This window comes from Prionailurus bengalensis, chromosome X (genome assembly GCF_016509475.1).
Source record: "Prionailurus bengalensis isolate Pbe53 chromosome X, Fcat_Pben_1.1_paternal_pri, whole genome shotgun sequence".
Lineage (NCBI taxonomy): Eukaryota > Metazoa > Chordata > Mammalia > Carnivora > Felidae > Prionailurus > Prionailurus bengalensis.
This window is the reverse complement of record NC_057361.1, coordinates 124,363,938-124,375,462: the sequence shown is the minus strand read 5'-3', so window position 1 is coordinate 124,375,462 and position 11,525 is coordinate 124,363,938. Positions and strand designations below refer to the sequence as shown.

Genomic DNA, 11,525 nt, shown 5'->3' with positions numbered 1-11,525 from the left:
GCCATGGTCTCAGTCAGTGGTTCACGGCCTTAGTTAGCTGTGTATTCGACTCATCAGGGGAGCCTTCAGAAAAACACTAGTGCCTAACCTGCCTGAGGTCAACTACATCAACATCTTGGGGAGTGGGGCCTGACAGGGGGTAATTTTAAAAGCTCCCCTGACACCCAACAATTCAGGTACAAAGTCAAGAGAAATGAAAACACATGCCCACACAAAAACGTTTACATGCAGGTTCATAGAAGCATTAGTCACAATAGCCCCAAACTGGAAACAACCCAAATGTCCCACTTTTGGTGAATGGAAACACAACATGTGGTTTCTCCATACAATGGAATATTATTCAGCCAAAAAATGAATGGGGTTCTATTACCTACTACAACCATGGATGAGCCTTGAAAACATGATGCTTAAATAGAAGAAACCAGACACAAAAGGCCACATATCATGTGATTTTTTTTTTGTAGGAAATGTCTCGCAGAGGCAAATCCATGGAGACAGAAAGGAGATTAGTGGTTGCCAGGGGCTGCGGGAGGGGAAATAGGGAGTGACGGCTCAAGGGTATGGAGTTTCCTTTTGGGATGATGGAAATATTCTGGAAGTAAATAGTAATGGTTAGGCAACACTGTGAATGTACTAAATGCCACAAAATTGTTTACTTTGAAAGGGTGAGTTTTATGTTATGTGAATTTTACCTCAGTTTATAAAGGAATCTGAAAGCAGCACGCCCACTGCGAAGGTAGAGTCTAGCACAGAGGCTGTGGGAGTAGAAAGGTCACTAAGGCCTTACTAGAACATACTGTCAGTACAGATGATGGAAATACACAGGAAAACCTGGAGGCACGAAGCAGTGAGAACTTGTGAGAGCAGTGAGTCAGGCCATATCATGGAGCACTCTGCAGGCCACGGACAGGAATCTGGATTTGCTCTGAGCGAGATGGAGTGCCTTTAACATGAGATTGATGGGTTTCAAGCAAGGGAACATGATCTGATTTACTTACTAAGAGGCTCCCCCTGGCTGCTGGGTGGAGAACAGGCTGGAGGCAGCTGTGCAGTTATTCAGGGCAGACTTGGGTGCACCCATCCAAGACGATATAGAAGGCAGAGTTTGCAGGACTTGGTCATGGAGTGAGTGAGACCAGGGAGGGGTCAAGGCTGCCTCGTAGGTTTGGGGCCTCAGCAACTAGGATATTAGTGGTGCCATTTACTGAGATGGGGACCACGGCAGGGAGTGGCAGGGTGCTTTTTGGGACAAGGATGAACAGTTCTTATCTGGACATTGCAATGCCTCTGAAAAAGCATTAGACAATGCAGAACAGGCATTTGAAGGTACACGTACCTTCCCCACGGCTGGGAAGGTAAAGGTGGGTGTGATTGGTATGTGAGTGTGAATAAGCTGGCCCAGAAGAGAGAAGGGACTGAGATGTGAAAAGATGCCCAACTCATCACTCATCATCAGGGAAACACAAATCAAAACCACAATGAGATAATCACCTCACGCCTGTCAGAATGGCTAAACTCAGCAACACAAGAAACAACAAGTGTTGGTGAGCACGTGGAGAAAAAGGAACCCTTGGGCACTGTTGCTGGGAATGCAAACTGGTGCAGCCACTCTGGAGAATGGTAGGGATGTTCCTCAAAAATTTTAAGATAGAACTATCCTATGACCCAGGAATTCTATACTGGGTATTTAGCCAAAGAACATGAAAACACAAATTCAAAAAGATATACGCACCCCTATATTTACTTACAATACCCAAATTATGGAAATGTTCACCAATAGACAAATCAAGAAGTGATATATATACATATGTATATAATATATATTATATATGATTCATATATATATGAATATTACTCAGCCATCAAAAAGAATGAAATCTTGACATTTGCAACAACATGGATGGAACTAGAGAGTATAATGCTAAGTAAAATAAATCAGAGGAAGACAAATACTATATGATTTCATTCATGTGTGGAATTTAAGAAACTGAATGAGCAAAGGAAAAAACAGAGAGAGACAAAGCAAAAAACAGACGGTTTACTCTAGAGAACACACTGATGGTCATCCAGGTTAATAGTTTCAGAAGCTCCTTCTTCCCCTACTGTGAAGAGTGAACAGGAGAGAGGAGGAGAAGTAAGGGCCCCACTCGTGTAGGGTGTCCTTAGTGGGGACGGAGAGAAGGGGTTGCTTTAAGAAGTCTTGAAGAAGTAGAATTGCCAGGCACTCAATCGATACATGTTAATCAATTTTTGTTCAAGTTCATATAACCAGGTACAGGCAGATCCACGCCACTCCAATTTCTCTGCCTTGGTTTACCCATGCCAGGTGATAAAATTCTGCAGTCAAACAGGTTTGGCATTTGCATAGGAGTTAGTGGAATCGAATGATCATTTTGGATGGGCTGGGGTTGAGCTCCTGTAATATTCAAATTCCTGTACACTAGCACCGTATATACACGTGTGTGCTTATGTGTGTACGTGGGGAGAGGTGTTTCATGTAGCGGTGCCCCAAAGGGGAGGCAATGCCTGTGGAAAGCCAACAATGCAATGATATTACTATTAATGGGGTGCTATTTTCTACATTTGTGCTCTGTAACTTCTTCTGCACTGCTTTGATTACATGCAAAGACCTAAAGAGGCCACATGTTGATTTCTGTGGTTTTGAGTCTTCTCACTGCTGCAGGGAGACTGCACCAGGTAAATTACATAAGGTCCCTTACTCCTTTGCATTGCAGGGGCAAATGTTAAGTCCTATTCCCGCAGAGTAGAAAATGCTGCCTCGGAAATATTGCAGAGACATAAGTTATTTTTTGCCAAGTGCTTATGCAAATTTCATATTAACTCGACTGAGCACTAGAAAGAAATTTACAGAACAGTCTCTCCCATTAGGAAAACATGCAGGTATAAGGTTTTGCCCTGCTTGACTTGGCACGCAGGCTTCCAGAAGACGAATGGGTGCTCTGCATTTAGATTTCCGGAGAAGAGGACTCCTTCTCATGATAATGAGACTTGAAACTGAGTCGTGACCCATGGGCATTTTGCACCCGTCTTCCTTTCCTTCTACACTGTTCTCATTGCGCCATCATGGCCACTATCCTCACCCTTATATGGTCCTTGGTGTGTTAAGAAAACACCTCCGGGCCTCCCCCGGCTCCCCATCTCTGGTGCCTCTTCGCTCTTCTCCCTGCCTCTGCATGGCATCCAGCTTCTCCTCCGCTCTCCCCAGGTTTTCACTCTTCGATGGCTCTGTCACCTACAGCAGCATTTTCTAAGGCAGATGCTGGACTAACGCAGTCCTGAGTCTCCTTGAAGAAATGGATCCAGGAAATGTCAGTCTGATCTCGTCACCCTGCAGCCTCACCCCAGCCCCACTTAAAACGCACTGGGGTTCTCAGTCACGTGTGGATAGAGTCCAGATCTTGCCTGCTCCGTGAGCCCTGCGCGACCTGATTCTAGCCAACTCAAATTCCCTCTGCTGCCCACTCTCTCATTTCTGGGCGTCTCTCTCAGACACCCCTTCCCCCTCCAGCCCTCACACATGCCCATCTGTCTGCGCGGTGGACTAGTACTTCGATGCTTCCCTGTGCTCATAAGTGCCTGTGTCACGTGAAGGCACAGTTGCTTGTCGTGTGTATCCTCCCCACAGGGCACCTTGGACTTGCTTTCCTCTCCTGCCCTGAGAATAGGGTCAGGCCCCCACACACATCCCCTCCTTTCTGTAGCCACGTACATCCTCTGAATCCAAACCCTTCTCCTTAGGCCCATGGCTCCCAGCCTCTTCTCTGAGATAATGCCAGGAGCCATTCCTGTGGACCATTTGTGCTGTCCCTGTGCTATGCTTAAAACCCTTCAAATGGCTTCCCTCTGTTCTTAGGATCAAATCTTTGTCATTAGCATGGCATTCAAGGCTCTGCCTGACCTTGCCTTACTATAAAATCCAAGAGAGGAGACTGAGGAATAATTTGTTAACAACTCAAAAAAATGTGAGGGAACATTGTTTCAGAATCCATTTTCAGAGCTTCTGTTTACATGTGGAGTGTGTTTTAAAAATTTCCTACCTATCAGGGCCCTGGGTGGGCTGAATATTGCTGGTGGTTCCCAGATTTGTGAATTTCACTGGCGAGTAGATTTCCTTTCTTCTCTTTTCTTTCTTATCTTCTTTTTTCTTCCTTTTTTTTTTTTTTTGAGAGCAAGCAAGCACGCGCAAGTGCGTGCACAAGCTAGTGTGGGGGAGGGGCAGAGAGAGAGACTCTTAAGCAGGCTCCACGCTCAACATAGAACCTGACACGGAACCGTGAGATCATGACCTGACCCAAAATCAAGTCAGACGCTTAATTCACTGAGCTACCCAGGCACCACATTCCTTTCTTTTAATTTGGGGACAGATAGGATTGCTAACTTTTTATTTTGCAAAGTAAGCACATTAAACAAAACCCTATTATGTCTTCAGGATATAAAGGACTTTTGTATACCACGCAAAAATCCACGATTTCAGAATAAAGGTCAGTATTCTAACTTTATGGGGGATAACTTGCCACAACAACCTCATTTGTCTTATGTCGCCTGGGACTGGTAAAGACTTGCATGTGATGTCAGGCATCTTGGGAACTGTTGTGGCCCACAGTGCTCCCCTCCCTGCAGCTAGCTGTTTGATATGCAGGGAGTCTTTGTCTCCAAGTTGGCCTGCACAGTGGGGAGCACGATGGGAGAGTGTGGCAGCCCTTTGTACCTGCTGTGGAGCAGGACCCCACAAACTACTTTGGTGAGGGATGAGGGCCCCAGGCTGTGGGAGGAGAGAGAAAGCCAGGAACACAGCTGACCTGCCTTGGGTCCCAGGGGCCAAAGGACGAGCTGGAGTTGGTCCCTGCCAGGGCTTTGTCCCTGCCCCTGCCTCCATGTAAGCTCCCTCTCCACTCTGGTGCCCCAAAGATCAGCGAGGGGGTGGGTTTCCCAGGAAATGGCATTCCTGACATGGACAGTGGTGCTTTCGAAATGGGTACCTTCAACCATGGTGGGGCTGGTGGCAAGACCATTCCAAGGGCTCTGGTGAACTGGTAATAGCAAGTGGGGCTGACTTTGGCCATGGGTCAGTGAGGCCCCCTTGGGGGACTTTATAAGGAGGAGTTTGTGGCATTTGGGGACAAGAACAGGAACCCTGCACTAATGACAATGAAGTAACAGCTGTTTTGGAATTTAGAACTAATCTTCCCAAGGATATGGTGTGCAAGGAGGAAGGGGGGGCAGAGGTTGGGAAGTGGTGGAAAGAAGGGCTAGCAGTCAGAAGCCTACCTCAGATTAGGAGAAGCTGTCCCAGGCCCATTTATGCCTCTTTTGTACCCCCAGACCAGCCTGGTGGCCATTTGTCCATGCCGCACTTCTCTGCCTGGGTCAGAGCTGAGGATAGGTAGGCGTTTTGGGAGAGGAGCTTGTCAGGCTAAATGGCTTTCCAACTGGTGACAATTTTAAGGATATAAAAAGTTCAGGAAAGGGTGAGGAGGAACAGGATGGTGAGGTCAAGGGGCTGGTATGGACACAAGGCAGACATGGCCAGGAGTTGGTCCCAGCAGTCATACTGGGGAGCGTATATATGTGTATATGGTACGGGATGTTGGAACACAGAATCACGGTTTCTGAGTGTAGAATTTCCCGAATGTAAATCAACTCCATGTTCAATTGTAATGCAGTGGAGTAGCAGCTACCTGACTGAGAAGCTCACCAAATCCCAGGCTGGACTTCAGCTTGGCAAGGATCAGGGCCTCGATGTCATCAGCCCTCTCAGACTCACACAAACCTAACATATAAGAGACTGAGAGATAAACCAGATCCAGATGAATCATTTTAATAGGGAGAGTTATCTGATAGGCTAACTGACCTCAGACACTTGCAGTATTTTGATTAGTGGCTTTTTTTTTGAGTGGGTATCTCTTGGCACATGGTAAACATCATCCTTTTCTGTTGGTGTTGGGTTTTTTCTGTTTTTTTTGTTTTTGTTTTTGTTTGTTTGTTTTTTTAGAGACAGAGACAGAGGGTGAGCGGGAGAGGGTCAGAGAGAGAGAGAGAGACACACACACACACACAGAATCTGAGGCGGGCTCCGGGCTCTGAGCTATCAGCATAGAGCCCAATGTGGGGCTCGAACTCATGAACAGTGAGATCAGACTCAAGCCGAAGTTGGACACTTAACTGACTGAGCCACCCAGGCGCCCCCTTTTCTATTGGTTCTTATGGCTGTGTCACGTCCTGTGCTCATTCCGTGCCACACCTGTTAACATTCATCCTTGCCACAGTTCCACCTGCTAAAAGGGAGGCTGGCAAACCTTTTCTGTAAAGGGCTGTGTGGTAAAGATGTCAGGCTTTGCAGGGTCCATGTATTGCAGGGTCCAAGTATTCAACTCTGATGTGGTAGCACAAAACCAGCCATAGACAATACAGAAATGGATGGCTGTGGCTGTTTCCACAAACTTCATGGACCCTGAAATTTGCATTTTGTGTAACTTACCATGTCACAAAATAACCTTTTGATCTTTTAAACCAGTGAAAAATGCAAAAGCCACTCTTAGTTTGCAGGCTGTACAAATAGGCAGGTGGGCTGGATTTGGCCTACAACTACCCCTGAGCTAGGGGATAGCATTCCTGCATATTATGCCACGGCCACTGCTTTGCTGGTGGGATTTAGGCATCTCCACACATCTTTACCAGGTAGAGCTCCATTAGGGTGTGACTACTGCATGGTGAGTGCATTTTCCTCACCTCCTCGTGCCTTCTCTGTGTGAATGAGTATATAGGTGCTGGGGTTTGCCCCTTAGAGCCTGTAGGGGTCGTAAAGACCATGATGTCTAGTGCCCTCCTGGTACACATGTGACCACTGAGGCCAGGACACAAGAGAATGGCCCAGAACACCCGAGAGTTGGTGGGAAAGACTGGGGGCATATCTGCAGCCTGGAGTACATAGTAACTGCTCAACCTCACAGTAGCCAGTATTTTTTTTTTTTTTTAGCTGTTACAAGACTCACAAGAACCTCTCTGCTCACTGTGTCTCAGATCACCCATTTCTCATCATATCATGAAATCCTCACCATAACCTTTATTGGTCCAGCCAGGATCTCAACCCTGTCTGGCTCCAAAGCACACGTTCTTAGCAGCCATTTACTCACTGGGATTCCTAGTGGTTTCCCTGCCTCTTTCATACTGCAGGACTGTAGCTGGTTAAATCCCCAACCTCAAGCAACCTCCACTTTTGCTCCTTTCCCCTCATTAATTATTGGGGTGATGCAGGAAGTTGTGAGAAATAAAAAATAAGGGGGAAATGCCTGGATTATGCTGTGTATATAGTGTTACCTAGCTACTAGGTATTTGTTAATTCTCCAGGTAGTTAGTGTCATTGGATAAGTACTGCCTGAAAATCAAGACATCCACTTACTCCTTACATGTTTTGTTTTTCTAGCCCCAGGATTCAGCGCAATGGATGGAAGTCATACGGGGAAAGATGTCAGGTCTATGTAAAGGAGACCCCTGCCCCTTACTATGGCTCAGGGGGCAGGAGACGCTTGTGCGGAGGTTGTCTCTGGAGCTGCTGGCGGGGCAGAGTGGGGTGGGGAGCCCAGGAAGCCTGCCTGGGGTACACTGGGGGTAGGTGGTAGTAGCCACCTCTAAGGAGGGTGTGATCCAGGGCAGCCCTTGCCGAATAATGGCAGGGACAGGCTCGACGCCGCTGCTCTGCCACTCCGGAGAGCAGTGGAGCTCTCTCTTTGTCCTGGAGAGCTGGCTGCAGCTGGAGCCCTTCTGGAGGGTGTTCACGTCAAAGGCTGCGGCGGGCATTTTGCGGTTCAGGGCAGTGTTGGAATCTGATTTCGCTCAGCCCCGGAGATGGACTCCGTTTGCGGGGGTTCATGGGAAAGGACTGCAGCGCGTCTGTCGATCATTGAGCACGTTTTCACATCGACGCTGCAGATGTGAACTTGCGCTTTCAGCGCATTCATCAAAGCCTCGGGAGAGCTGACCCTGTGTCTCCCCCCTCATCTCCCGGGCCCAAGGCGTTCTGGCTCCAGGAGCCCTCCCCCCCTCCCCCGCCCCGCTTTCCTCTCTCCTGCCCCAGCGCCCCCGGCCTTGGGCTGATTTCCTTGAGACGTGCCGCTGTTTGCCAACAGCAGGCAGCCACGAAAACGGCCCCTTTCTTTCATCTCCGGACGGGGTTCCACTACAGTTTCCTGCAGGGATCGGCGAGTGGGCGGGCAGCCAGTTGTGAACAGCGAGCTCAGCCAAAGCGACTGGGGCAAGAGCACAGTGCTGCGTCCTGGAGCCGCAGCTGGAAGGGACTCCCAGGGAACAGCCTTTCACGGGGAAGACGCCAAGTCCGGAGGGAAAGAGCCCTGTCCAAGGTCACCGGCTGGCAGAGCGCACCTGTCGTGTGCGCCGCCTCGAGTCCGCTCCGGGCCGGGAGGAGTCTGGCGCGCGGAATGGAAATCACTGCACACCCCCGCCGCCCGCGCCTCTGGCTCTTCTGCCACTGTTGACACTCCGGACCCGCAGGCTCACCTCTCGAGGACTGGGCGGGGGTGGGGTGGGGATGGGGAGGCCTTTCGGGCAACCAGCAACGCGCTGGCTCTCGCCGCAACCCGGGCGGACCCACCCGCCGGGTGCCCACCCGCCGGGTGCCCACCCGCCACTGCCTCGCTCACCAGCCGGCACCCAGGGTGAGGGCCCGCCCTCAGACTGCGGCCCCGCCCCTCGCGCGGCGGCCCCGCCCCCCGAGACTGCAGGCTGGCCCCGCCCCTCGCGCCACAGTCGCAGCCCCGCCCCGCCGCACCTGGCCCCAGCCCGGCGCGCCCCCCAGCGCCAGCACTCGCGCGCGCTCCTCCTCCGCCCTCCCGGGGGTGTGCGGCGCGCACCGGCTCTGGGCGGGGCCCTGCAGTGGCGGCGGGGCTCCTCCTCCTGCTGCTCCTCCTCCTCGCTCCCAGCGCCTCCCCGACGTCCCCCTCGGGCGCTCTCGCGCTAACAGAGCTCTTCCGGGGCCCCTCTGCCCGCTTCCAGCCATGGTGCTCTGGCGCTCGGCGTTCTTCATCTGCCTCGCTTTCTCCTTGGCCACTCTGGTCCAGAGAGGTAAGGCGGGCGGGGGGCGCGCGGGGACCCCGCCCTGTGGGCCCGCGGGGCGGGGGCTCGGCGCCCCGCGGCCCCGTGGTGCGCATGAGCGGCCCGGCCCCCACCTCGCAGGCCTGCGGCGGAGGCTGCGGGCGGGTGGGCGGGGCAGTGGGGGTGAGAGCGCCGGGCCCGGGGGGACTGACCTTGCCGCGATCCAGGTGGTCGGAGAGGAGGGACCGGGACACCTCTGGGTGCTGGGCTAGAAACAGCGGGTTAATCCTCCCTTAAAATCCTGAAAGAGGTGTCACCGCCGGTGACAACAGCTGTCCCCAGGAGATTGCTTTTGGGAAAACCTTGAAGAGAGCACACTCATTCCCTTGAGCGGGGCTTCTCAAAATGTGTTTTGAGGCCACCTGCAGCAAAAGCACCCAGGGAGCTTCCTGGGCGAATTCCTACACCCTTTTGTCAGGATATTTGCGGGGACGGGATGGGGGGGGCAGCGATGTGTAGGTCTAACTAGCTCCCCAGATGCTTCTGGTGCCCGCCCCAGTTTTCTAGCCATTGGCGACTTTTGCCAAGGAGATAGAGAGAAATGCTGCGGAATCAAAAGAGCAAGTGTCCTAGAGCCGCACTACTCCAAGTGTGGTCCAAGGGCCCTCGTAGGCATCACCTGGGACTTGTTGGGAATGCAGCATCTCAGGGCCCGCCCCTGACTTAGTCTGATTCTGCGTTTTAACTAGATCCCCGTGTTGTTCGCAGGCATATTTGAGAAGCATCTTAGAATAAATGCAGTGTGTGGTTAAAAATAGGACCTCCAACGTGTACAGACAGAATCTTCTTACACTTATTTATATCCCATCTCCACATCAGAAAAAGGTTTGAGGAAAACACTGCAATTAAGTAGAGTTGGGCTCTGAGCTTCCTGACAAGGAAGGCAAATTCAGCTAGTGAAAAACATGAGCTCAGCAAAAACAAAACTTTGTCCTTGTACTGAGTGCTAGTGAGATTTATGTTACACACGAGGAACACTGGAAAACAGTAGACAGTCTAAGGTAGTTTTACAAAAGATGCAGAAATATTTCTCATGTGGGCAGCCATCCTGGACCTGATACAAGAAGAGCCATTCAACATTCTACAAAGGTGTCAGGCTCTGTTCCAGACACCGATGATGCAGCAGTGAATCAAACTAAGACTGCCTTCCTGGAGCTAACGTCCTGGTGTGGGGAGAAAACAAGCATAGACATCACAATCTACATAATATATTGTTAGTGCTGTGAAGGAAAATAAAGCAAGTTACAGGGTTGTTGCATTTTCTGTTTCATTTTTCTTCTTCGGGGTTAACATTTTAATTTTTTATGATGCATTTGTGGGAAAAAGTGTAATCGCTTGATTGACTTTTGTTGGTATGGAATGTTTGAAAGTGCATGCACAGAAAAATTAGAAAAATGATATTTCCTTCAAGGCTATATTCTTCAACATGGTATGCACACTGAGAGGAGGAATAGAAATGAACAGGTCTCAGATTTTCACCATGATGTGTCATACTAGGTGATTTAGGAGGTGCTGGAGGAGTCTGCGAACCATTGCAACCATTTTACAGGTGAAAGTGGCACAGAGAAATGTGAGGTAACTTGCCTCAGGTGGCAGAGCTAAGATTTGACCCCAGGCTTGTCTGATGCCACAGTCCTTGCTTATAAGCACCTGGAGGGTGCCCTCCTGCCTTGGGAAAGTTTTCTGAATTTCACTTGGTTTGCTCGGCCTTGTTAGGCCTAACAATGGCGTTTTGAGGGGACCGGGAGTATGTCACTCTCAGATCTGTGGCCCTGCCACCAGCTACCACCTCCTGAGTGCTTGCTGTGTGCCAGGCACCTCACATATCTTGTTTTCAGTTGCCCCAACAATTTTGTAGGAAGGCATTACTTTGCCCTTCAGGCTCTGGCAAGTTGAGACAGACTGTATTTTAGTAGTTCTGAAAAATCCTCTGAGGACAAATATGTTGCCTGTATGCACCTACAGAAATGGGAAGCTGATCTTTTGTGGGGGAAGAATCACAGTGGTACAGGAGGGGAGTAATCACGAAGGTTCCATTTCCCCACATGCCTTCCACGCACCAGGCCCTTGGTGCCTCACACATGTTTACCCCTCATAACCACCCTGAAAGTTTTGACAGTATGACCCCTCTCGCCTTCTTGTGTCCATAACGGCCATTTGTATATGGCCTTGAAAAGTAACTCACTGGTAACCCATTTCTCAGATGAAAAATGAGTGGCCCAGTGAGGTTTAGGACTTAAACTCAGGTTTGTCTGAATAACGAAAGCAGGGGTCATGAACGTAGGTGACCTCTCTGCCTCGGTTTCCCCATTTGTAAAATGGGGATAACCACAGCATCCACATCAAGGGATTGTTAGCAGGATTGAATGAATACAGATGGATAAAGTGCTTAGCAC

At 50.1% G+C, this 11,525-nt stretch overlaps 1 protein-coding gene across 3 annotated transcripts in view; it reads left to right on the top strand.

The window, feature by feature from the left end:
• The first annotated feature begins 8,788 nt into the window (after positions 1-8,788).
• The window catches only part of CD99L2 (CD99 molecule like 2), a 96,887-nt gene continuing 94,150 nt past the window's right edge, over positions 8,789-11,525 (top strand). Inside the window, exon 1 of one of the 3 annotated variants that reach the window (XM_043570493.1) lies at positions 8,789-9,099. In XM_043570493.1, the coding sequence (XP_043426428.1) occupies positions 9,033-9,099 (67 nt within the window). In that variant the 5' untranslated portion in view covers positions 8,789-9,032. The remainder of the gene's footprint in view (positions 9,100-11,525) is intronic. The other 2 variants (XM_043570494.1, XM_043570492.1) reach the window with 2 other exon arrangements.